The following is a 26,669-nucleotide window of genomic DNA, read 5'->3' as shown; positions in this document are numbered from 1 at the left end:
AACCAGTGATGCCACTGAGGCCAGGACAGCTGTCCCATCCAGTCGTGGCCCACTGTACCTCTGGCCTGATCAGGAAAGAATCCCCAAAGAAGGTACGCATTGGAGGGATTGGAGTAGGGGAGAGGCCAAGCAAAAGTGAAGTGGGGCAGGGTCTGGACACCATCCAGGCCTCAGCTACCCCTCGCTTTGCTCGGGGCTTCAACTTCCTGGGCCCCAGTGACCTCCCTCAGGGTCTTTCCCACCAGACCATTGCAGGCAGCTGCAGGCTTCAGAGACAAATCTATCGCTGGGGCCATAGACGTGGGGTGAGTGCCTTAGGAAAGCACGGTCAGGCCAAGCAGGCACAGCTTCTCGCCCTGCCATTTCTAACTGCCCTCCCCTCTGCCAAAGTGTGCTGTCTCTGGACCTCTCTGAGAAGGTTTGAGAACTACTGGCCAGAACCTCCACCGCGAGGGCCGGGAGACGTGGGGAGAACCCAGTTTCTCAAGCAAGTCATGGGGTTCAGTGGGCTAGACCCTGAGGCACTTGGGTGAAGTGAGCAGCAGTTTCCCTCGGGGGACCTCTCTGATCCACCACCCCAAATGCTGGATCTGGCATCTGTAGACAATTGCTTTTGGGTGGACAAGCATGAGTGCCCAGAATGGGCGGAGGTATTAGATGAACACAAAAAGGAAAAAGAGAAATATACCCCTCCGCAGGCACCCCAATTTTCCTTCTTGTGTTAAGTACAGATTCCTCTGTGTTGATCCCCACCTCACTTTGAGAGTCTGCAACCAGTGCCACTTCCCCTCCTGTCAGCCATGGGAGGGGGCTGAGCTGCTGGTCTCTCACCAATACCCAGAGGCTACAGCTGAGGGACAACCAAGGCAGAGTTGTTACCAATATTTGCCCACTTTAGGACAAGGCTGTGCAGAAATCTGGTGTCCCAGAAGTCTCTGATTGTGTGTGGGGGGAGGGGTGTCACCTTGACACACCGTGTCCAGCACCTGTGTTCCTCTCTTCCACCCCGTGGGACCCAGTACTCATGTGGCAGCACCTGCTTGAAAGCCACCGGAGTTCTCCGGACCCAGGCCAGAGAAGGAGGCTGTCAGTGGCTCCAAACCACCTCTCCCAGCAACTCTGCTAATCCAAATAAGATAGGGAAAAGGCAGTGGGAGGAAATGATAGTTTCATGGTTATTTTCAGAAAGGAAACAAAAAAAAAAAATGCAAACAGGAGCACACCCTGCATTTTGGTACAAAATCTAGGAGTCTTTGGGGAAAAGAACCTACAGTTCTTGCTTCTTCTTGTCCTCTCACCAGATGCTGGTGAGGGGTGCCTGAGCTGGTGGGGGCCTCGGCTGCTTTTCCTCACAGGGAAAGGGAGGTGAAGGGCTTAGGGAGGAGCCTTGAAGACCCTACCTACCAAGGCAGGCTGGGAGAAGCTGAGGCATCTTTGTCTTGTGTGCAGACAGGGTCCCACCCTTTGGGGGTGGAGGAGTTGGAGGGGTGGGGTGGATAAGCAAGTGGAGAACTGGGAAATTCTGGAGCTGATGCTTGTAAAGCGCAGTGGTATGTGTAGGATTGGTGGGTTGGGAGGGTGTGTTCTAGAAGCATGGTGCAGAAAGAGAACTGGAGAGGGGGAGGGAAGGCAGGAGAGACTGTGCTTGTGGGAGAACTGAGTAGGGCTGCTGTGGGCATGTGTGTGTAGGGCGCACAAAGACAGGAGCCAGGCAACCTTGGCTGCACGCGGAAGGGACTGCTGAGGGCCCACTGCCCGCTCCAGAAGGCTGTGTGAACAGAGGGCAGGGCCTGTATTCTGTCCCTAGGGGGAAACTGGGCTTTGCTCTCTAACACTGGGTTTCCCTGGACAATGTGGGGGAGTGTGGAGGGAAATGGTGAGCTGAACCTCGGTGGTGGGGTGGTGGGGGGGGGCTGTTGTCTGGAGGCCTGGTTTCAGGGATTTTACTGGACTTGTTTGGAGACTGTTCCAGGAAAGCCTGCAGAGACCCACAGGTAGGAGGATGAGGATGGGAGAGAGCTGGTGCATGTAGAAGAGGGACACAGTGAACTAAGAATCTGCAGTGGTGGCAGAGGAGGTATTCTATAAGGAAGGGTGAGCAGGAGCTGAGAATGGGCAGATCCCAGAGAACTGGAAGGGACCTTGGGAAATCACCTGGCTCAGTGTCCTGCCGGAGGCAGGAGAGGTATTATTATCCCCATTTTACAGATGTGTCATCTGAGGCCCAGTGAGGTTAGCTGCTGCATGCAAGCTTCCATGAGTAGTCAGAGCGGGAGCTGGGGTGGAGAGATGGGCAGCAAGCACACGCACATGACCTGCTGGGTGGTCTGGTTGGTGATTGGGGGGGTCTATAGTGCTGAGGAGAGAGGAGGGCCCCCATGTATTATTCCAGGGAAGACAGAGTTAGGCTGACTATCAGGAAAATCCTGGTCCAGGAGGCCTGTGGGGTCTTCAAGGCTAGGTACACGGAAGGCAAGGAGCCCTCCCTCCCAGCCTGCTAAACCAGACCGAGCCTGGAGACCTGGGAGGGTTGGGAGGAGATGAGGGTAATGACTCAAGCCATCCGACACAGACTTGACCCAGGGGGGGTTGGGTAACCCAGCAGACGCTCTGGTGGAGTGAGGGGTGGAATAAATGGGTGATGTTGGTTGGCGATAAGAAAGAGAGGGTGTGCCGGCAGGGAGGGGCTGCTGGTTCCTGGCAGCCTGTTGGGAGGAGGTGGGGAGGAGCACTCTTGGGCTTTGGGTTGGGAAGAAGGAATGAGGTTCCAAGACCTCCTGAGAGGCCTCTCCGGAGACAAAGGCCCGGAAGGAGAGGCAGAGACTCAGGTGGTGGGTTTGGGGTTCAATCCCAAAATGGAGGCCTCCTAGCAGTAGGAATTCTCAGGGTGGAGACCCAAAGGCAGAGCTTCTGAGCCTTCCAGGAGTCAGCTACCCTCTGGGGCTTTCCAGTCTGTGGGTGTCAGGCTGGCCTATCTGTGCACCTCAGGCTACTTTTGAGAACATCTGGGTTGAACGGGACCCCAAACCAGGGGACCTCACTAAATGTCAGTTTCTATGTACTTTTCATGCAAATATGAAAGAAAAAAGGGTTAAAAAATACCTTCTGAGAAACAAACCCAGCCACAGAACATTCCCCCCGAGGACTCAGGTCAGAAGAGTCAGGGAACAGAGGCCCCAGGGAGCCAGTAGCGATGGAGAGAGGCCGGCCCTCTAAGCAGCAGGAAGCAGGATCTTTCAGTTTGGGCCCAGGAGGACAAGAACAGAGACCTCTTCCTCATCCTGCTCCTGCTGGGCCCTGGCTTAACCCTGGAGCTGGGAGGTGGAGGGTGGATATTGTGTGCACAGGATGATGGTCCTGAAACCTCAGCCCATTGGAGCCGGAGGTGCTGTGTGTATCAACCACTAGCACCACTCGCTTCTCTGGCAGGAGCTTTAAGACCCAGAGTGGGGACTGTGACTTTGCAAACATTACAGCTTTGTCCTCATGTCAGAGGCAAGACCAGAAGCCGGGTCTCCTAACTGCTGATGTAGTGAAGCCCAGAGGTTACAGCTGGCTGTTTGACAACATGTATTATCACAGGATGCAGTAGCCAGAAAGTACAGTTTCCAACAGTGAAGCAGGGATCATTCCTGGGCTTGTCACCACTGAGCCATCTGGTCCTGGTTTTCTCACCTGACCTAGTAAGAAGAGTTCAGACCTGGCGCCTAGATCTGCCTAGAACAGCTGTCCAGAAGATTCCCCCATAGAAGGAAAAATCATCCCCCAACAGTCTTTTTCAGGCTTTTGGGACAGGAGAGCTCTTTTTCATAATTTTATATTGCAATAGATCCTCTCGACAGCCCTGTGGAGTAGGGTATTAACCCCATTGTACAGATGGGAAAACTGTACTCAGCCAAATCACGAGACTGACTTAGGTCTAACACAAAGAGAAAGGCAATGCTGGGACTGAATCTACAGCATTAGTCTTTTGGCTGAGAGGCCTGAGCTCTTCAACCAATAGCAAAAGAGAAGCAGGTGGGTGGGCTGACGGGGGAAAGGGAGAGGTTTGTCCATGTTTGGAATTATAGAAGCAGAACTCTAAGTGTCCAAAAGGAAGAGGAGATGGGGTGGCCTTTCTTCTTAGCTCACCACCTCAGGTCTGGGCTAAGGAGAAGGCAGAGAGGTCAGCTGGAGGGATATTCTGCAAGGACCATGGAGAATCAGAAGATAGAGCTTCCATCCTAACCCATTCCCCAGCCACGGAAAAGCCTGCCCTGTAGCAAGAAGAAGCAACCAGAATGTAACGCAGGGAAATGTCATCTGGGTTGGACAACCTCCACCATGCCAGCTGGGCAGGCTCCGGAGATGCCAAGCTGCTATGTTGTTTCCCGGGGCCTGTAGGCCACGGGGATTTTCTTTTCCTCCCTGGGGGGAAGGATATGAGAGTGAGCAGCTCCCCAGGCTACCAGGTGAACATCTTGAGGTAGATCCATTCTACCTGGAGTCTGATGGGATAATTCACAAAGAGACCATAGCACAGCACTTGACACGTAGTAAGTTCTCAGTTCCTTAGTGGTTTCGTTATTATTGCGGGACCTGGGAGAGGACTTTTCTGAGACCCTCCAGGAAGTGTCCCTCACCCTCAGCCCCATCTCCCTTACCTCCTCCACCTCTCCACCTCCCACCAGACTCTGATTTAGTTTCTTTCTATCAGGGACCACCATCATATGACACCAAGTCCAATGTATTAAAATCATCTATTTGTGTGTCTCCCTGACTCAGTGGAAGCTCCTGGGACTGTCTTGTTCATGTTTATCTTGGTATGCTGGCCATGCCCCCTGCACCCCCCCCCCCCAAGGAGGCACTGTGCCTGGTTTAATACAGTTTTGCTAAAATAATAGATGAATGAATGAAATGCAAAGAAGCTCTGGATGATGCCAATTTGCCAGAGAAAGGCAGAGATTGAGGGGAGCTTTTGGAAAGAAGTGGAAGACCAAAGGAAAGGCAGCGGGAAGAAATGTTTCTTCTCCAGCATGAAACTACTTAGATAAGTCTATAGAAATGATGCTACAAGACTAAGATTTGCAAGAATCCAGGGAAATGGAGCTTGTGGCAGAGAGTATTGTGGATCAAGTGGTTTTAGGAATGTCCCATCTTGTATATTCAGGGCCTGGGGTAGGGGTGAGAATATGACCATATTGGAGGACCTGGCTATCTACCAGCTTTTTGCTAAGGCAGGAAATGTGGCCTATCCAGCCATAGACTGGAGGGTGTTGGCTTTGCAGGAGCAATTTTTGAGAGATGAGGCCAAGGGAGATTCCCACTCTGAGGCTGGGCAGCAGGAAGAGTCATCCATCTTATTAGGAACTTGGCACCAAGGCAAATGTCAACAGGAAGACAAAGGGTTCTCAGGCTGTGGTTCTTGAAGGAGGCTGTTCTGCCTCTCGTAGACCAAGCTGGAGTTTAGGAATCATTAGTGGCCTCTGGGAGGACATGAAAGAAAGGTTAAGAAGACTGCATCAGGGGGATTAGGAAGCCAAGCAGAGGAAGGGAGGCTTTGAGGGATGAAAGGAGAGGCAGCCTGGGTAGAGAGAGAGGGTACCCATCCCATGGCCTGGCAGCCCAGGCACAGGTCATGGCTCTCCCTGGAGTTGGGGGTCTCTTCCTGATTGTCAGCCTTCAGGGTTTTTTTGCTTTCTCCTGGATCTGACCCCGCATGCCTCTTTGACTTCTTCCTATGGCTGACCCCCTTCCTTACTTCTTTCCAGCCACTCTGACTCTATGTGGTTTCTTGAACAGTCCAAGAACACCGTCACCAGAGCCTTAACACTCGCTGTCCCCTCTGCTGGGAGTGCTCTTGGCCAGATGGCCACACGGCCCACTCCATCACTTCCTGTGTCTGTGCACAAAGACCCCTTCCCGTGAGGCCATCCGGGGCCACCCCATATACAATTGTAACTCCTACCCCAGCACTTCCCATTCTTCTCACTCTGCTGTGTTTTTCTCCATAACACATATCATAATCTGACACAATATCTATTTATTTTTTGTCTGTTTCTGCCCTGGAGACAGGAAGCTTTGAGAATGGAGGAATTTTTTGTTCACTGCTACCTCGGTGCTTAGAAAAATATGTTGTACACAGTAGGCCCTTAATAAATATTTATTAAATAAATGCAGCAATCAGCACCTTTCCATAGGACCCTCCAGTCTGAATCTGAAATGTTGGCTCTGCCTTTACTGGATGTGTGACCTTGGACAGGCCACGGAACCTCTGGAGGTCTTCGTTTCCTTACCTGAAAAAGAGTGCTAAATGGCCTCTTGAGGTCCCTCATGACTATAAATTTAGGGGAACCCACCCATGGGGGTAGGATGAGGTAAGGATCCTGACGTCCATGATTCTTTCACAGAACATCACTTTCATTAAACCCTGGATGGCACTTCTGTCCCCAACCTAGGTCTGGGCAGGGGCAGGGCCACCAGGCCTGAGGTTACAAACTGAGAACTGGCCAGAAGGTTGAGGTCAGAAGAACTGATGACTAAGAAGAAGCCTCAGACTCAGGGAGAGGGATGGATGGGGGAGGAACTGGGGTTGCTGCGTTTTATTTAAATCCCAGATAAGGATCAGGAAGCAGGCAACAGCCCAATGACACATTAATTAACTTTGCAGATGATACTGGATCAGGAAGGTGTTACATCCACCCATCTAAGTGAGAGAGACAAAAGGACCTGGGAAGGGGTCAGGAACTAGGCCAGGAAATGGCAACAATGACAGAAGCTGTAGCCAAGCCGGGTAAGGACTCATGTCTGTGTGGATGGATTGGGAGGTGGGGAAGATCCCCTTTCAGAATACAGATGTCCAGTGGATGGCTGGAGTTGGGAGTGGTAGTGAGGACTCAAGATCCTCTGGCTGTGTTGCAGTCAGCGTTCTGATCCCTGGTAGAAGCAGAGCCCTCTGTCTCACCTTAGCTTGGAGAATGGGGAAAGGGGACAGAGCCAAGGGAGAAGGAAGATAAGTCACATTTATGGAGCACCCACAATGAGCCAGGCACCATATATATGACCACATTGGAACCCTACAACAGCAATAAGACAGGAGGAAACTGAGGTTCAGAGAGACTAAGAAACTTGTTGACAGGCACACTGCAAGAAAGTGGCCAAGTTGAGATTCAGATCTAGGATGGAGGGGACACTTTCAAAGCTAGTTAAGGACCCCAAGGGAAAAACCAGAGTAGCTGCTGGGTTATCAAACTGCCTCTCGATTTCCAGGACAGAGACCTGAGTAAGTAACAAGTGCCCTAAAGAAGGCGTCCCTTATTACCCTGGATTTGCACAGACACTGGAAGATTTCTGCCTTCCTGCTCGGATGGCCTAACCTTCACAAGCAGTGGGGAGAAGGGAACAAGGAGGAATGGAAGACGTTTAGGCACCTGGATAACCTGGCGAGGCAAAACGCTAACTAGTAGAAAGTGCCAGAGCTTTTGCAGCCTGTCTTTGAGAAGAAGGCAATGGTCCTAGAGGCCCAGTTCTGGTCATCAATCTCTCTCCCTTTTGCTCGAGACAGGGGCCTGATGCATTCTGGGTGAGGGCCACCCCCTGGGGTAAGCCACCCCAGAGAATACAAGTCCATGGACAAGGGTAATTTTCCCAATGGAAAGCAGGGATGTCCCCAGCCTTGAAGGCATCAGATTTTTCTTTTCCTCCAAGGAGCTGAGAGGCAGAAGCATTCCTGAGAACATAACTAGGAACTCAGTGGGTAACCCATGGTCGTCCAACTCCCACCCAACCTAGAAGATTTTTGTTGAGTAGGCACCACCATCTAAAAACTCATATTCTCTAATTCTTCTTGTTTGCAGCTTTGTGGTCATGTACTGTTTCCATTCACTCCTTAGTAAGATTGCTCAAAAGCCCTTCTTATAGCCATCTGCATGTTTTCCCTGAAGGGAATAAGGAGTATTTTCACACGGTGGTCGGGGGCACAGGAGCTCTGTGCCCCTGGTGGCCAGTAGGGGTGGCGACAGGGATTGCCCCATTCCAGATCCTAACCAAACAGCCCTGATCAGGATAGGGAATGAGGATTCCAGGCCAAAGACTAGAGGCTGGCTGCTTTGTGCTTGGGCATGGCCATGTCAGAGACTTAAGTGCAAGTCAGAGAAAGCCTCACCACACTGCCCCCAACCCTGGCCCACCTCTGTTCTTGTGAAGGGGTGTGAAAATGACCAGTCGTTGAAAATAGTAAAGATGGGGTAGATGGGAACCTTGACGCAAAGAGAGTGGTGAAGTTTCAAGAGCTTGGATGTAGGGAGAAGCTGATGAGGCCAGACCTATTCCTGGTCTCTGAATGACTGACGGGGGAGTCATTAATTATGTCCTCAGGGCCGTCCCAGGAACTGGTGTGACCGAGGGGTTCTGAGATTCACTTGGATCGTTCCTCTTCCTCTGGAGACCTCATTCCTCTCTGCACAAAGAGTAGGTTTTCTAAAAGGAACCTCTTGGAATAGATTTAGGATTACGACCTATTTTTAAAACCCCATGGCACCTTTTAGAAAGTCATTTTCTCCTAGTTGTTAAGATTTTTCCAGTATGATTTCTAGTCTTTGGTACACACAGAGGCCTCCTACTTTCCCTATGTTTATTGTTCCAGGACACCAGGGGATCCAATCAAAGCCAGGAAAGAGCAGCTTACAACCCCCTCATCTATAGCAGGCAAATTCTGGACTAGCAAAAGGGGATCAGTAGTGACTGGCCATAAGCTACTGGCTTCATTCACCAGAATCCACCTTGCTATTCCTTTTCATGTATTTGTGAATAATACATAGATACACACTTAAACACACTCACCACCACCACCACCACCGCATAAAAACATATGTCACCTTTTGTCCCCCAGTTCTCACAAAGTATCTCCTCATTTGTACTTAACCACAGTTCACTGAGTACAATTTTGCAAAGAGTCATACGTTTCAGTATGCCACTCCCGAGGTGTGTGTGTGTGTGTGTGCGGGGGAGGGTGGGTGGGGGTGGGTGGGTAGGTGGAAGGCATCCTTTCATTCATCCCCAAACACCTTAGGGGTTGCTTGGAAGGAGCGAGGCCTCTACCTCCTTCACATTTTTATACCTGATTTTGCTCCTGGGCCTTTCCTTGCAAAGCCTCCATAGATTCCTTCTCATGATAGTCCTAGCTAGGCCTTTCCTCCACCATCTCTTCACTTCATCCCTAAGTTTCAGGGTTGAGTTTCCTCTCCCCATATTTACAAACCCAGGCAGGTTGGGTTGCTGGTATGATGCTATCTGAGACAACCTTATCTAACTACAAAGTGTGAATCAGAGATTACACCACACAGGGCTGGTGCCAGCTAGGCGGGCTGCCATATTGCCAAGGAACCCAGTGGTTGAACCAGGTTGGGTTGAGTAATATGCACCAATGGGAAGTGAGTTTATTAATCATGCAGCATAGTACAGTGTTGACGAAAGTGCAATTCTGAAGGCCTGGTTTGATTGGAGAAGGTGCAGGTGGGGCTGGATACTAACTAAGAAGACACCCAGCGACACTATTTTCCACGGATAATATTCACTTGAAAACACATAGAGATTTGGAAAGAACCATCTAGTTTAGCAACGAGATGGATTATATGCTCAATCGTTAGGACTTTTCAGCCATCTTTCGAGTCCCTTTGTTAAAAAGATAGCTACCTCCTTGTGGTTGTACATAAAGTTGTAGTTTGGAATTTTTCAAGTTTCCTGAGGTAAGAGAAGAGAATTCAAGATGGCAGCCTGTGACCTAGAATTGTGTGGGTGAGGAACTTTAAGATTCCATACTGCATTCTCCGTATTGACCTCTCACTTCAAAAACATTCTTTCCTAAGGCCACAGCCCACCTCCTCCACCCAAGTCTGCCCTCAACTTCTTGATAACTACAGCCAACCAGAAATACTGCCCACATTTTTCAGTGCTAGGCCTGCAATGATTGGGGCAGCAAGAGCAGTTTCTGAATAGAGATGCTAGACATTTCTGTTCCTGTATGGCCTGGTCAGTATCACAGGCATGGAGTCAACACCCCCCAGTCATGTGTGGCACCACGTTTACGTAGCTCAGTATCATACACCAGGTCCCTCAACTTTGCTAAGGCAGATAATATGCGGAAACGCATGGAAGAGAAACCCAGGTAAGTGTTTTAGAGGGGAGACAGGAAGAAAGAAAGAGGGGCAGGGCTCACTTGTCCAAAGACCGCTCTAGGACAAGCCTCACAGGGATAAAGGATTCTAAAGACTACAGGAAATAAGGAGAGGGGATAGGATGGAGACAGGAAGGACATGGAAGGTATATATCTCAAGAGAAAGCTCTAGGACTGGCAAATAAACTCCGTTAGGGACGGGAGGTTCTGGGGAGGAAAGCTCAGGGAGGGGAAGCATTACTTTCACGGGAGACAAAAGTTGTACAATTCGAGGGGTTAATGTTGTATAAAACATTCCTTGTATGTCCTCCCAACCCAAATGGTCTTTCTTTTTTCAAAAGCGTCAGATCTCTGGGAAGTTCATAAAAGCAGTTTTTCAACCAGGACCACGTTTCCCAGGCAGCTACAGATAGTGAGCCCTGGAGAATCCTGTCCAAGTGCGATTGCAGTTGTAGAAATTTAAACCTGATTTTCTCCAATTATCTGACCACAAAAGAGCTTCCAGTCTCTCTGGTTATCTCGCCAACCCCGAAGAACCCCTCTCAAGTCTCCACCTGTTTTTCAATCTTCAAAAGCTTTAGCAAGAACACCACTCACAGAAACCCACGAGAGTCCTGTTCCGGTGCTCCCTGCGACTATCAGAGAAATAGCTCATAAACCACTAGATCCCCTCCTTCCTACCCTCAGATACCCATTGCAAACCAGAGAGAAGGTATCTAGGAGGTGCCAGTCACTAGCCCTGAATTCCGTGACTTTACCTAATCTGTTCACCTAACCTCTGCAGCAGTTTGAGGCACCCAAAAGGGGGGAGGAAAATCCTAAGCTCTTAGAACCACAGCGAACACTCAATACTGGATTGGAAACACCAGAACCCACACAAAATTCTGATCAACTTCCAATAACAAATTCCACATTTCCACACAGTTTTCAGAGCAATAACGGCAAAACCAGGCATAAGAACCTATCAAACCGACCACCAGTCAAAAACAAAGCAAGACAAAGAACAGGCCAAACCAAAACTTTATGCTATGAAAACAAGAAATAAAATAATGAGATTTATAGGCCAGCTGATTGTCAGCAAACACAATATATTTACTGTATTAGCATTTGCTCACAGTGCAAATGGTACAACATTACACCAGTTCAATATTTCGGTTTTTAAAAATGCTGTTTTCATTAACTATATTATATTGGCATAACAATGTGACAAAGGAGCAGATGAAATGTTGGTGAAGAATTTCACCTTTTCACAATATCAAGCATATTTTTTTAACCTTAGTATAAGGTACTATAAATCCAAGAAATAAAAACATCCACAAAATATATTACATCTGGTTTGTCTTTTTCTGAGTACTCAACTTTATACAAAAGTCTTTCAAAAAATATCATTCCCCATAGGTTTTCCTGTTTAAAACCTGATTTTTTTTTCTCTCAGTTCACATAAGTTAGAGTGCATTTTCTTTTGTTGTTTTTTTCAAACATGCAGACATATAAAAAAATCTGGATAGCACAACCTTTTGGCAACAAAGTTATTTTTCTCTTAGTTTAGCTTAAATGTCTGAGAACAGTTTTATTAAAACAAAGGAAAACTCAGAGTTATCATGCAGTGACATGCATAAGCCAGAAGGAGCAAGGAAAAAATATTAAAGGATATCTGATTCCTCCTTCCAGCTTTGAAGTGACCAAAATTTTTGTTTTTAATAATCATCACATTATAAAAAGTATTCAGCAAAATACTGTCTCTGCAAAGAAAGATTTTACCCTTCAGCTGAAAAAATATGGGCCTTCTTGGCAAACTTCATCCTCTTCTCTCTCCTTCTACAAAAAGTCCAAGTACCTGGAAATCCACAATCCCCCTGCTCTTTGATTTTTTTTTCCCTTTCACTAGACTCCTTTTAGTATTATTTACCCACCACCAAAGAAACAAAAACAAAAACAAAAAACAGTGCTTTTTCTCTTTAAAAAAAAAAGTGGGAAACGCATAAAGTGACTAAAAACAGACATTCTGTAAACTCCAGACCTTTGTTCCTTCTCTCTGGGCAGCTTACTGACCACAGGAGAAATTACTCGAATAGGAAGCAATACATTCAGTCAGGACTGTGCTGGAAGCTGTGTCAGAGAGCAACCTTCCCTACTACTCCATTTCAAGAGTTACCCCTGTGTGGAGAAGGGCTGGGGAGAAGGGGGTGCCTGAGAAGAGGTGAGGTAGGGTGGGTTAGACTGGGGTATGGAGAAGATGCCTCATTCATTAACATGGATTAAAGCAAAAAAAAAAAAAATCCCCGTATCATTGAGGAAAATTTGGACAGGGTTGGGTATATGTGTATGTATGTATGTATATATACATAGATAGAGCTATATATACTCATATACATACACACATATGTAGCTAATAATCTCATCAGTTCAAATTTTCATAAAAAATAAACCATTTAAAGCTGTAAATGCTAACAAATTCTCTTTATTCCTGTGCACTGCACTGGATAGCCAAGTACCTTAGAGATTTTATTTTGCTAGGAATACATATTGTGTATATGTTATATATATATGTATATGTGTGTGTGTACACATACACACACACATACACACACACACACACACCATATACATAGATTTGAATTCTACCTCTTAATGACCAAAGGCAAAAAAAGAGCCTGCTTTTCCACCAATGGTGGGAAGGAGAAATGGGTATGCGAATGAAAAAACAAAAAGATGGTGAAATGGGGTGGCTGGTTGAGGCCTGCCTTTCTGGGAAAAGATTTTGAAACAGATGGGAGAAGGCTTAGAAGGGAGAAGAGCGGGGTAGGGGTAGGGCAAAGGGCAAACTCAGGACATAGATTTTAAAAAGTGGGAAATACATTTTTTAAAAGGCAAGTTCAGTGATGGCTGCTCCTTCTCCCAGCAAATCAAACTGCCCTGAGGCCTAACAGGGAAGCGCTCGGAAAAGGAGGGGTTCTGAGGGGCTAAACCCTAAGCGGCGGCCTCTGCACCGCCGCAATAGCGTCCCAAGCATTTCTGTAAGAAACATTATTTCCGAGCAGATGGAAGACCCGTCTCGTCTGGCCACGTGCAGGCCCCCAGCCTAGGACAGTCCCCTAGCGGCCTGGAGACCTGATGTGGGGAAGAGTTTGGGGTGGACACAGCCCAGTTCAGCTCGAGTCTCACACACACTCGTGTGCCCGCGCGCGTGCGCGCGCACACACACACATACACACACACACACGCGAGCACGCACACTCGCGCGCAACCCCGCACGCAGGCGCGTGCGTGCGGCGGGCAGCAAGCTCTGCGCTTTGGTGCGCTCCTTACCCTCTCCCCCTTTCGAATCTTGGAGGGGGGACAAAGGGAAACGTGGGGGGACCCGTGAGGTGCTTGGGTTGGGCAAGGCTTGGGCGGGCCCCGCGTTCAGTCCCCCGCAGGTCCTTGGCGCGGCCCAGAGGCCCCTGGATCAAGACGATCCGAACTGAACAAAGTGGGCTAGACGCCACCTTTTCCGCCCCCACGCCTCGGCTAAAGGAGTGTGGGGGGGCAGCGAGGGGAAGGCGCCTTCTGCCCTGGCCCCCGACCGTTGGCCGGTGTGAAAGGGTGGAAACAGGGGGCATCGAAGGGGAATAAGGGACCTTACGTCCATAGAGAGACCAGGGTGCGGCCCCTGCGCCTCAGTGGCTAGCTTTCCCGCTGCTTTCAGGCTAAGCAGCAGGGAGACACTGGAGGGGAAAAGTGGGGATCTGGGGCACGAGCCTCAGGCACAGGTAGTGACCACAGGGGCCAGGGACACGGGGGGCGCTGAGGACGCAGAAGGCGCACTCCCCTTCTCCGCTTTCTTCTCCTTTTGCTTGAGGTGGATCTTGGCGTGGCGCTTGCGCTCGTCGCTGCGCGCAAACTTGCGCCCGCAGAACTCGCAGGCGAAGGGCTTCTCGCCCGTATGCGTGCGGATGTGAGTGGTAAGGTGGTCGCTACGGCTGAAGCTCCGCATGCAGATCCGGCACTGGAAGGGCTTGTGGCCCGTGTGGATGCGCAGGTGCCGGGTCAGCTCGTCCGAACGGCTGAAGCGGCGGTCGCAGCCCTCCGCTGGGCACGCGTGGGGCCGCTCATGGAGCGGGGTCTTGCTGGGTCGGTTGGGGTACTTGCGGGGCCGGATGGGCTTTAGCGTGAGCGGCGGCTGGGGCAGGCTACTGAAGCCTGGGTGGATCTGCTTGTCTTTGAACGCCTTGATGGTCTCCAGGGGCGTAATAGGGGGCGGGTTGACCCGGATGGGGTCCATGGCCTGGAAGGGCTTGTGCTCCGGAATTGAGCCCATGTCGTTGGGGTGGTGGTATAAGTTGTAGTCGGGAATCATGGGGAAGAGATTGCTGTCCAAGGCCGGTTTGGCCGATTGATAATCCTGGGGGGAATAGGCGAGCCCGGGGTTGCCCTGGGGGTCGTGGAAAGACACAGGCTCCGAGTAGAGATCACTGCAGTTAGAATAGGGGGGCAGCGCTGGATACATGGCCTCCACGTCGCCCTGTGGCGGCTGCACCATGCTGGCCGTAGAGGTCTGGGTGCTGAGTGCCCCTGAGGCCGGGGGCACCCCCAAGATGCCGGCGCTCATGAGGCTAATGATGTTGTCCTGGCACCAGTTGGAAGGGGAATCGAAGGCGAACTTTCCCAAGTAGGTCACAGTCTTGTTGCCGGGGGCTGGCTGGAAGGAGCCGGAATAAGAGAGTTCCGGGTTGGGCTTCTCGTTGGTCAGACCGATGTCCATCACATTCTCTGCGGAGAGCGGGGGAGAGAGGGGAGGGGTGAGTGAAGCCAAGAGGGCTCCAGGGCCGGGGCGCCCAGGTCCTGGCCCAGGTGTGAAGGGTGAGGCCTGCTGGAGTGCACAGCGCGTGGGGTAAAAGGAAAGCTGCGCGCGGCGCAAAGCGGGCGGTGCCGAGCTCCCGGGCGCAACCTGGATACAGCAAAATACTACGGATCGGGGTGTGGAGTGGCTGCTGCACACACACCGCACACGCCGCGCACACACTCACGTACCACACACACACACGCGCGCGCGCGCGCGCGCGAGGAGCATTGTTGTTTCCGAGGTGGGGCGGGCAGGTAGCTGCAGCTACAGGTAGTTTTAGACCCAGAGCGCGCCGGGCTCTCGCTCTCTAGCGCACATAACTCGGCCTCTTCCCCTAGCCCTGTCCGCGCCGGGACGCCGCGCCTTTCCTGCCGCGACGAAGCCCTCCTTGTGCACTGCGCCCGGGTCCATGACCCCTAGCGCTCCGACGCTTTGTCCTCGGCGTGTAGAGGGGTGCTGCCCGCAAAGGGAGCTCTCCCGCTGCCTCCCCCCGGCCCAGCCTCCTCCCGGCCTGAAGAAGCTTTCGGCTTTTGCTGGAGGGGGAAAGCTCAGCCTCCGCTAGCAAGGGTGGAGGGCGGCGGAAAACCGGCCCGTGTCTCCACCGCGGGAGTGGCCGCTCTTCCCAAGCTCCTTGGCCCAGGGATTGCCCCCCATGTCAGCCCCCGCGCGGGTGGACTCCCTCCCGCTGCCCGCCGTCCCCACACCCCCACGGGTTTGCTGAACGCCCCAGAAAGGCAGCGTCGCAGTACCTCTCCCACCGCGGGGACTCCACGCCGCACACGGCTCCATCCCGGGTGGGGGGCTGAGGGAGTAAGGGGGGAGAGCGCGGGTGAAAGGAACGCTCGGCTCCTCCCGGGAAAGGGGGCGACGGCACCACGCCTTGCGCGCAGCCCGGCGATCGCGCCCCCTGAGTGGAGAACCCCAGAGCCGCTGGCACCTACCTCCCTCCGGTTGGCGGCTGCCCCCACCCGGGAGAACAGAAGCCTCAACCGTGGCGTCGCCAACCAAGCCTTCCCGATCGGGAAGGGCGGGGGGAGTGGGTGGGAAAAGCAACTCGCCCCCCGGAAAATTCCCAAAGCGTCCCCATCTCTCCATCCATCCATCCATCCATCCATCCATCCATTCATCCACCCATCCATCCATCCATCCATCGCTAGCTCGTTCCCTCCTCCTCTTCCTCTCTTTCCTTCCTCGCCGCCTCCCGGCCGCCCTTACCTGTAGCCATCTGATTGTAATGGGCTACGGAATCGCTGCTGCCGGAGAAGAGGTTGAGCGCGCTGGGAATCTCCTCGGGGTACAGATTGTCAGGCAGTTGGTTTAGCAAACTGCTCATGGTCACCGGCAGCTTCTCGGCGAGTTTGCCGGTCATAGCACTCCCGAGCTGCTGCCGCCGCCGCCACCGCCGCCGCCGCTGGCTCCTAACGCAGCTTCCAGGCAAGCGGCATCAGAGAGGCGATCCGTGGTGCAGGGGAACAGCATGCGAGAGGGAAAGTTCGGGGGGAGGAGGGAGGAAAGAGGGGAAGGGGTGGGTTAGGGGAGGGGATCTTCTCTTTTTGGGGGTGGGTGGGAGAGAGGGTAAAGGGGGTAATCCTCTCGGTTGCCTCCGCGGGTTCCGTAAGAGGCTGGGTCGGGGGGGGGGGCGTGTGCGGGGGGGGGCTGGGGGCTGGGCTGGGGGGTCGCGGCCCGAGGGGGTCGCACGCGGCCTCAGTGTTGCTCTCACAAACAGACGCGCGCCGGCGGCCCCCCCGCCCCCCGATCCGCCACCGCCGCCGCCGCCGCCGCCACTGCCGCCGCCGCTCAGCCGCTGCCGCTGCCGCTGCTACCACAAGCGCCAGCCCCGCTGCCTCCTAGCAAGCTCACTGCTGCCCAAAAGCTCCCAGCCAGGGAACTCCAGCAGCCTATTTATCTGAGCCCCGGGAAAGCTCCGTGACGTAGCTGCCCATATATGGACAGACAAAGCCTAGCCGAAGGGGCGCGACGTCACAATGGAAGCTCCTCACAATGGAACATTAGAAAGCAGGAAGCGGGCCGCAGCCAGCGAGCGACGTCCGCACCGCTCGCGGATCTCGAAAAAAGAGAAAGAGAAATAGAAGAGAAGCAAGACGAACAATTCGAGAGGAGAGTGGAAAGAGGGAGGCAACTGAACGCAAAGCGTAAAGCGCGCAGCGCGCGTTTGAAAAAAGCCGTAACCGCCGCCGTGTTTATTTTGGGTCGTGCACTAGGAGGACGCTCTGGGAGAGCATGGGGCTAGCGGGGGGTGGGTGGGTGAGTAGAGTTGTTTGCAAGTGGCCTCCAACACCCCTAGCAGGAAGAAAGAGAAATGAAAACGCCGGGCGACGTCCTTTTGCAGCCTGGGAACTTCGGGGGAACCCGGAAGGCGTGAGCTCCGACCCTGCTCCCGCCGCTCTTCTCGCGTCCTGGACCCTGCCGCAGACTGGGAGCAAGGGCGCGCGTCCCTTCGAGGAGGATTCTGCGTGGCAGGGATCCCCGGTCCAGTATCTCGAGAACTTTTGTTCCTGCCTCACTCTGATTCGCCGCCCACACCCGTGCGGCTCCCTGGGCCCCTGACCCTGCGCTGACTCCAGGTTGAGCGCCGTGGCGGGGAAATTCGTAGCTGCAGAACCGCTGCGCGGGAGATGAGAACCCCGCACATTTGGTGTTGTGGATGTGCGGTTTTGTTGGTAAAGAAGAAAGCATGAAGTTGAGCAGATAGGAAACACGTGCACCAAATCCCCGATAAATCCCCTAACGGTTGCAAAGCACCTCTTTTGGCCCCGGGATGGCAGGAGGGCCCAGCAGGCCCAATCGCAGCCGCGGTCTATTGCTGTCTGCGAAGGGCCCGCCACTGAGTTGCAGGAGGAGCATGTCGGACCCACAGTCTCTGACACCACCGCGGCCTCCCCTAGTTTCTACCCTCCCCCTCGCCTTCTACAGGGCTGTCCCCATCGCTGCCTGCCGGCACCCTGCAGTCAAGGGCCGCCTGTTTGCCGACCCGGGGCGCTGTCACCTCCCGGAGCAGCAGCAGATTCTGGGGGCGGCTGCTATGTTCCCCGAGGCCTGCTCCTGGAGCTCGCGCGGCTGGGCCAGGGAGAGGGGGAGGAGAGAAAGGGAGCGCGGGGGAGCGACCCCGAATCACACCGGCTTGGCGTGGGAGGATTCCCTCCTCGGTGGCCGTGTGGGCGCGGTGAATCCCGCGTCCCCCGCTGGGGAATCGGGTTGGGGGAACGTGTATTTTTCAGGGGGAGTGAGAGTGTTGACAAGGAGGAAAAGAGGATCCCCGGGCCTCAAGCCGTGGGAGGGCCACGCGGGCCGGGGAGGCGTGGGAGGAACTCCCGAGCAGCACATCGCGGTGGGGGTGGATGACAACCTCTCTCTCCTCCTCTTCACTTCACTCGGTGTTGAACTGGGGGTGGGAGGGCCCAATCTCCCCCGGATCTTCTCTGGTTCTCAGCAAAATAGGGATTCCCGCCGCCCGCGAGCCCCTTCTCCCCTGCCGCCGCTCCCGCCTGGCTCCCTACACCTATACCGGGGAGTCACTGCGCCCCCGGGCTCTCCTCCGCCCGCGCGGCGCGGAGAGCGAGAGAGCTCTGCAGCGGTCCCAGCTCCGGCCGGAATCAGGGCGTGCAGCGTCTCCCGCCCCCGGCTCCCTCCCTAGGGGGGGCGAGCGGCCGGCCCGGGGGCGTGGGCGGCAGTGTGAGCCCGGCTGGGCGCGGGAGGGGCCCTGGCGGCTGCTGGGAGGGTCGCGGGGCGGCGGGCCAAGCCGGGAAGAGCCATACAAGGAGAGGATCCGGTGACGCGCCGGCCGCGCCCCTTCTCCTTCTCGATTTGGCTGCAGATTCCGGTCCCCGGATTTGCATATTTTGGCATCCAGTGGAAAAGGAAAGAAGAACGGAACCCACAGCCTTTAAAGGAACCGCACAGGCTGTATCGTCACCTAGGGAGGCGGTCTGGGGGGCGTGAAATAGCCAGGGGCTCTGACCGCTGGCCCTTGAGCACGGCAGTAGGGGAGAGGCGGGGAGCGGCGGTGACCAGCTAGGTTTGGCCCCGCCAGTCTCAGGTCTGCCCCCTCTGCGTCGCCCCCTGCTGCGTGTGCACCCGGAGGGTCTCCACAGGTTCTTGACCAGGCCGGGGAGACGCCATGAGGTCCGCAGCCTTGGGCAAGCCGCAGGCCCCAATATTGACTGCAGTGCCCATGTTTCCCCGCGTGAGGCACACAGCTCAGCCTGCGGGGGTGGCGGGAAGGAAGGGAGACTTCCAAACCGACCAGTTCAACTCCGGAGGACTCTACCGGGATCCACTCAGTCCCCACCTGTTGAGACCGCTCCCCAGAAGAGGAGGAGAGTGAGGAGTTAGAACCCCCAGTTTTGTTCGATAGGGGCCCGTGTTAGGAAAGGCAGAGGCAGTGGGAGCGTTCGGGATTCTTGAGAGCTTTCAGGGCCCCAGAGACGGTGGAGGGGTGTAACCCCTCTAGAAAGGGCCCCCAAACACTTTTAGGCTAGCTGGACTTGTTGCACGCCAGGGGAAGCGCCAATTAGGGCTTGCCGTCTTGGTCTTTTTCCACTGCCTGCTTACATATTGGTGAGATTGGATGAGGGTTTTTTTGAAGGGCAAATGCCTTCCCCCTCCTTCCTACTAGTTCTTGACAAAAAATGGGAGCCTTCAATGCAATTAAATTAGTATTCATTAAAACTTCAATATGAACTGGGACACATTTCTTTCTTAGCTGCTGTTTCCTTGTCTGTAAATTGGGCTAATAATAGTACCTATCCCTCAGGAAGAATTAACTCAGATAATCCCCATAGAGTACTTAAGTTAGACCCCTAGCAAGCGCTCAATAAAAGGCAATTGTTACTGTTAAACTGTATTCTCCCCCACCCTACCATGGAACAGAAAAGCTCTTTCCCCTTACATGTCTTAGGAGTGTGAGTGTAAGTGACATAGGGAGTAAAAAGGGCCAGGTATGGAACTCCATCTCATATCAATGTGATCATATACTAGAAGTATTAATGTTTGTTATTTAGGGGGCAAATGAAAGTCCAACTTACCCAGCACCTGCACCCACGTAGAGGTGATTAAGGAATGGTCTTCACTCTGCAAGGGCCCAGGCGAGGACTTAACCCTCAATAGCTGGTGGCGACATAAGCCAGAGTACAAAGGAGTCACTGAGTTGCTCTTCAACAGTCTGGAGCATCCTTCCGGACTTTTTTGGAGGGTAGCTGTGGTTTTTGGAGTGGGACAGGGCATTCTGGAGTCCTTGCTTCCCTCCTCTGCCATGGAAAGAGCCATGCTGGGGAAAGCCTGCCTCAGCAAGCATAGGTCCTCACTGCCTGGCTCTGTTCAGGTTGCAGCCCACACAGGTGTCCCCTGGCATCCTGGATGATGGGGGCCAGGGTTCTGTGGCAGGAGGGGGACAACCCTGAATATGGAGTGGGGTGGGGTGTTTGAAGTAGCTGCTTGTAGACTAATAGCATTCTCCCTTCTCATTGCCTAGCCTTGAATTCAGCATAGAAAAAAGTCCCTCTCCTTCCCTCTCTCCTTCTTTCCTCTCTCCTTCCTTGGACAGGGACTGAGGGTGATTGTCTGTTTTATTGGCCAGCTCAGGTGAGATTGCCAAGGACCTAATTACTTAAACTCCAAGCTCCGGACTTGTTGGGGAATGAGAAGGCACTGAGTCAGGGTGTCCTCACCCCGGAGACGGTGAAGGGGAGGCTCAGCAACTCTGTAGCAGGGCCAAGGCTACCCAGCCCCGCTGGTTGCGCTCTCCCTTGAATCCAGCTGTACTTATGACCACTGCGACTGCTTGTGGGGGCAGTGGGTGTGTTTGTCTTGGCAAAAGGATAAAGGAAGGAAGAGATGTGGTCCCAGACATGCACCACAGAAGGCCAGCTTGCTGCTCTGTCTTGCTCCTTAATTCTGCACATACCTCTGCCCTCTGAACTTCAGCTCCGGCTTTAGCTAAAGATGTCCAGGTCTTCTCTGCTGTCTTACAGGAAAGAAACCACCAATTAATTCAGGGGTATTAGTGGTTTAATTAATGCATTGCCCTTCTCAGAGGCATTTTAAAAGAAAATGCTTAGAGAGGGTAATATGTAATCCAAAGGAATTAAGCCCAATGCTTAGCAGGATGTCTGGAAAATGGTAGGTGATCACAAGTGTTGGTGCAATGAGGTCTGGTTGTGGGCTATCAGGCCCAGTGACAAAGAATGAGAGGTTTGGAGCACAGAGAGTGTCTGGGGTTCCTCACACCAGGCACCTGGTGGGATTGCTCCTGAATGACAGTTCTCCCAAGGGTCTTCAGTTGCTTTCCATTTTGGGGTGCCATACAGGAGATGGGGAGGTCATTAGTGGAATCTCCCTGGCCAGCCCTCCCTGGAGCTCTAGAGGTCACTGCCAATTTTTTTTTTTTTTGTAATGACAGCTAGCTCTGACGCTAGGTGGGTTTTGCCTAGAAGCTTGTGGAAGGGACATTGTTGGCAGCCATGGTGACTTTTGAGGATGGGGCTCCTGGCTCAGAGCTGGAGCTGAGTGTCGTGTGGGGGCTTCGGGAGGCTTCATTCTTGGAGAGCTTCTGTACCCACAGGATGATGGGATGATGGAGGCCTTGGGGACATACTTCATTTTCTTCATTCTTGACAACAATCTGATGAAGACGCTTTTAGGGCTGCACCCTCAACATTTTTTTTTAAAAATGAAGTATGTAAAGCATTGGAAAGAGTCTGAGTAGTTAGTTGGAGGATACCTGGTTGAGCTGAGATTTGAACTCAGGGCCTTGTGACTCCTAAGCTACTGTTTTTTTTTGTTTTGTTTTTTAAATAAATCTTTATTGGGGAATACTGGGGGACAGTGCGTCTCCCCAGGGCCTATCAGCTCCAAGTAGCCGTCTGTTAATTTAGTTGTGGAGCCCCAAGTCCAGTGGCCGCTTTCAATCTTTAGTTGCAGGGGGCGCAGCCCACCATCCCATGCAAGAATTGGACTGGCAACCTTGTTGTTGAGAGTCCCGCTCTAACCAACTGAGCCATCCGTCTGCCCCTCCGGAAGCTCAGCGGCAGCTCGTTGTCTTCAATCTAGTTGTGGAGGGCGCAGCTCACTGGCCCATGTGGGAATCGAACCGGCAACCCTGTTGTTCAGAGCTTGCGCTCCAACCAACTGAGCCATCCGGCCACCCTCAAAGCTGCTGTTCTTAATCTGCCCCTTTCTCCCAGTTATGGCTGTCAGGGGAAAGAAATGAAATGGCAGATGTGGCTCAGAGGAGGGCTAGGTATAAAATCTGTGAAGGCAATGAGTAGAAGAAAGGCTAGCTGCAGGGCTGCCTTCTAACACTCCTGGGACCCAGCATGGGGTAGGGAAGGAGCCCCTGTCCAGGGGAGAGTAAAGAGGTACAGCACTCAGGGAGGTCAAAGGGAGCAGTGTTTCTGCCAGGGCTCCCAGTAAGTGGAATGACAACCGTGCCACTTTGAGCTCTGGTCCCATTGCCCTAGGTTGTCTCAGAGGCTAGAGGACCCTCTCCCAGCCAATCACGCAGTTTCACTTTAAACGTCCGGCTCGTGCCTAATTTCAAGCTAACTCATTATAATAATATTGAATTGGGGTGTTTTTGACCACACTTTAAGCAATTTCAGGAGAGTCTGCTGACTGAAGGGAGAAAGTCGTGTTACAAAGTACATTTGCTGGGGTTGGAGTGGTCCTGGAGACGCCTCCTCAGACATAAGTCCAAGGCAGTGAGTAAAGTGCCATGGCGTGGGAGGGTTGTCTAGAGGATGAGAGTTCAGGGCCAGGCTGGGCTGGGTCAGGGAGGGAAGAGAGGTCTTAGGCAGAAGGTGAGACTTGGAAAAACTAATAAAAGTATAAGCCCTGATCTGGGAATCAGGAGTTCTGGATTCTGCCATAAATTATCTATGTGACCTTGAGCCCAGGCCCTCTTGTTCCCCGGCTTCTGTTAAGGGCAAGACTGGATAATCTCCCTCTAAATTCCTCCCAGCTCTGTTAATCCATGCATTGTGGATTCTATTGCAGAGAAGGTTGGAAGGAGACATGTCTTCGTGTTCCTAACCAAGTTTGGGGTTCTGTAGGGCTTGGGCTGGGAACCCGGGGGAAGGGAGGAATGGGTCAGGGGATGAAGGCTTACAAGGGAACTTTTCTGTCTTAGCTCAGGGGTTCACAGAGAGTAAGTGGAGTCATGTGCTCAGAGGGCCTGTCATTGCCCCTGGGGGCCACTGTGGGACAGCCCCCTACTCAGCTGGGAAAGGATGGTGTCTCTGTAGAAAGGACGCTTGGAGGATGGGGCTTTTTGCAAAGAGGAACTTTATCATCTGAAATGAATCAGAAACAGTGTGAATATGGGGGGACAGAAGGGGAGGCAGTCAGGGGGAAGCCAAGAGGGAGTGAGAGAGAAAAGGAGGGAGAGAGATGAAAGAAAAAGTATAAGAGAAGTTGCCATCCTATAACCAGCCTCTTGCTGGGGACAGGCTTCACCCACAGGACAGGGGCTGGATCCAAGCGGCTGGCAGGTTCCTCTCCTCCTCTCCCTGTAAGAAAAACCTTTGGGGAACCAGAGGGAGCTGTGGTCTTTGGACCCTTGTCTCTTATCATCGCTCAGCCTCCAGACCCTCTTCAGCCTCAAACAAGCAAGCCCTTTGCCTCATCCATCAGGTTGAGGAGTCGGGGCAGACTTTTGGGTTCTTTGTCGTGCTATGCAGTTAAAAATCTGGGATCCAGGGAAAAGCAGCTAATGACTCTTTGGGGCCCAGAATTTGAGCTCCTTAGTTATATCAGCATCCTCTTTCACCCGATGGCTTAGGCAGGGCTTTCCCACCTTTGTCATGCCATAGCTCTCCTAGAAGATGAAATGCTTTTCATAGCCACCAGGATAAAGGCTGATGCTGCCCCCGGCCCCATCCCGTCACCCTGAGGGCTGGGGGAACAAAGCAGTTAAGTGTGCCAGTCAGCATGAGCTTCCCTGCCAGAGCTCAGGGCAGGTGGGCACAGGAAAAGGGGCATGATCTCCCCCCACCCCCTCTGATACTGCAGAATTATTTGGTCCAAGGTCGGCCAGGAAGTTACTGGAAGACAAGAGATGGTCTCAAGCTCCCCAAGGGCAGGGACTGAGACTTGTTCCTCCTTGTCTCCCCAGCATTACCCCCCAACCCTGTGCCTTTCCTTGGCAGGTCCTCCATCAGAGTTTGTTGACCCAAGTTGAGTGTCCAGGTCGGTAATTCTGAAACATGGTCAGGAGCAGCTATATCCACTTGGCCCTTCCCACCTGGTCCTTTTGTTTTTATTGCCCCAGCACTGACTACCCCCCACCACAAGAATTTGTCCATCCAAATTCCAGTTCATGGGGGTGGGCTCCTAGGTCTGGGACTCAGCTCTCTCATATCAATGAGACAAACAGATAGGGAGCACTCCCTGTGCACTTTTTGTGGAAGGAACAGACTTGAGACTAGGATCCTGCCGCCTGTCCCAGCAGGAGCAGACAGTTTAAAGGGAAGTGAGGAATGAGGCTTTGGTGGAAGCGATCATACACAGGACATCATGTCATAAAGGAGGTACAGACAGGGAGCTCAGAAGGGGGAGGATCACTTTAGACTGGCAGGAGGGACTTATTCAGGACAGGGGAAGGCCTGACTGCGGGGTGGGGGGGCTTGATCAAGGCCTTAAGAGGGAGGGACTAAGAACCACAAGTGAGGAGTGAGAAGGGGAGGGGAGAGGAGAGAAGGGCATCGGGTATTCTGTGCAAGGAGATTTACTTCCCTCCCCCCTCATTTTCATGTTTATTTTTTTCATCTCTGAAACTAGAACCCATTAGCATCGTCCTTTCAGGACCTCTCCCTTGGTGCCTGGCCTAGGCCTGTCTATGGTTTGTTGTATAGATGAGTGAAAAATTCTAGAGGGGTAGAAGGGAGGCACCCACCTGGATGTGCTTGATCCCATCAGACATCTGGGCACCTACTAGAATGTGAGTTCCAGGAAGGCAGGGGCTTGGATCTGTGCCCTTTGCTGTTGTATCCCCAGCTAGAACCTGGCTTATGCGACAGTATACCAGGCCCCATTCCTGATGGTATTAGCAGGAATAGGTCGGAGGGTAACTTTGGGTGTGAAACCCAGGAGAAAGATGGAGCTTGAGGAGTCCAAGGCAACATGGCTCCTAGGGTGGGGGCGGGGCAGGATTAATCAGACATAAACTCAAGTCGTAATAGCCCCGTTAATTGAGTGGTAATGATCCTTGGCATTTTTCATCTTCAAAGCCGGGAACAAACTGTAATTAATGCTCCTGCCACCCGGGGGCAGGGTGGGGGGTGGTGTGGAGAATCTTGAGTTATTGCTCCGGGAAACTGAGGCACCGGCGGAGAAAGTGTGGTTAGGAGAGTGGATGCAAAGCCCAGCAGAGCCCGGGATCTTCAGCGGTGCCTGAGCACACCCGAACAGGCCCCCTCTCAAATGCAGGCCGCTGCGGAGCTGAGTTCCTGCGTGGGGAGGGGATGTCGGAGACACTCCCCGCACCCCCCCCACCCCCCACCTCCGGGGCAGAGCAAGAAGTCTCAGTTTAGGCCTGGCCAAGGGTGGCAGTAGGTGCCATCGGGTTTGCCAGCGTGGCCCAGGAGGGTGTGTGTGGGGGCGGGTTTGCAGGCCTTGGCCCTGCGCTCCTGGGCTGCGCTGGAGGGGCTCACCGAGCAGGGAAGGGGGCCAGGCGCCCTTGGCGCCCTGTGGCAGCCGGCTCCAAGCACAGTCAGCGTGAGTCACAGGCGGCTTTCCTCATCACAGTCTGGCTGCCCCGAGCCCGGAGGGAGTTCTTCATTAGGGTGATTAGCCTGCCGTCATTAAAAGCCGGTAAATATCACCCAGGGACCCAGGGCGCGCGGCTGCCTCTGAACTGCAGCCGGGTTCGCAGATCCTGGGCCACCAGTTCGAATCCGGTGCCAGCGTGCCAGCTCCCGGGAGCCCCATGCCTGCATCCCGGGCTGTTTTCTCTTGGACTGTGATGTCTGTGAGGCCCTTCGTCCTGCAGTTCAGTTCCCACTTACTCAGAAAAGCCTTTCGTCTGACACATCATTCCAGGTGACACACCAAACACTACTCTTAGGTAGCTTTAATTCTACTGACGTTTTTTACATTTATGTGTGTAATGCTTTGATACATGTTTGCCTGCCATCCTCCTGCCCTGAACCTTCCAGAAGGTCTGGAATCACTTCCGATTTTGTGTTTGATTCCCATTGTACCCCTTAGCCCACTCCACCTCCACGTAGCCCAGAGTGGTGTGTAGTAGCCTCAGGATTTTTAAATTAGCAAGACCCCATGAGGCCATACACTTGCTGAACAACCTTCTCTGTCCTCCTGATTGTTGTCAACAGTGGACACTTACTTATTGTGTGCCTACTGTGTGTCAGGCATTGGAACCACAGCAGTGAGGAAAACAGCCTGAGTCCTTCCGTGGAGACTCAAGGTCTGATGAGTGTTCAAGGTGGAAATGGGCAATAAGTAAACAATGTAAGGTGGTGCTAAGTGATATGAGGAAAAATAAGTCAGCACAGGGAGAGAGAGTGAGGGAGTGCACTTTGAGATCCTGCCTCCCCACCCTAGTGACGCTTCCCCAAATCTTGCATTTTGGAGCTAGCAAGAGTGCCACTGACATTTAAAATCCTGTATCGGAATATGTGGGTCTGTGCTGTATGTAGTCCAGCTAATTTATTGGAT

The 26,669-nt window shown here is 52.9% G+C and overlaps 1 protein-coding gene across 3 annotated transcripts; it reads right to left on the bottom strand.

Moving 5' to 3' along the window:
• Positions 1 to 11,212: 11,212 nt before the first annotated feature.
• On the bottom strand, positions 11,213 to 17,062 carry EGR3 (early growth response 3). Of its 3 annotated transcripts, none has more exons than XM_081076974.1 (2): positions 16,194 to 17,062; positions 11,213 to 14,905 (listed from the first exon to the last, which is right to left on the bottom strand). In XM_081076974.1, exons 1-2 carry the CDS (start codon positions 16,345 to 16,347, stop codon positions 13,896 to 13,898), a joined length of 1,164 nt encoding a protein of 387 aa, XP_080933100.1. In that variant the 5' UTR covers positions 16,348 to 17,062; the 3' UTR covers positions 11,213 to 13,895. The 3 variants fall into 3 exon arrangements, with proteins under 3 accessions (XP_080933100.1, XP_080933102.1, XP_080933101.1); XM_081076976.1 differs by lacking the exon at positions 16,194 to 17,062 and adding an exon at positions 15,920 to 16,022; XM_081076975.1 differs by lacking the exon at positions 16,194 to 17,062 and adding an exon at positions 15,728 to 15,833.
• Between the last annotated feature and the right edge of the window lie 9,607 nt (positions 17,063 to 26,669).

Source organism: Rhinolophus hipposideros (genome assembly GCF_964194185.1).
Source record: "Rhinolophus hipposideros genome assembly, chromosome: 16".
Classification (NCBI taxonomy): domain Eukaryota; kingdom Metazoa; phylum Chordata; class Mammalia; order Chiroptera; family Rhinolophidae; genus Rhinolophus; species Rhinolophus hipposideros.
The sequence above is the reverse complement of the archived record's forward strand: the minus strand, read 5'-3'. Positions and strand labels throughout refer to the sequence as shown.

Excerpts from the sequence above, each read along its gene's own strand:
- EGR3 (XM_081076974.1), bottom strand. The coding sequence starts at position 16,347 with ATGACCGGCAAACTCGCCGAGAAGCTGCCGGTGACCATGAGCAGTTTG. Across the intron at positions 14,906-16,193 it reads TTACAATCAGATGGCTACAG|AGAATGTGATGGACATCGGT; the intron begins GTAAGGGCGGCC and ends CGCTCTCCGCAG.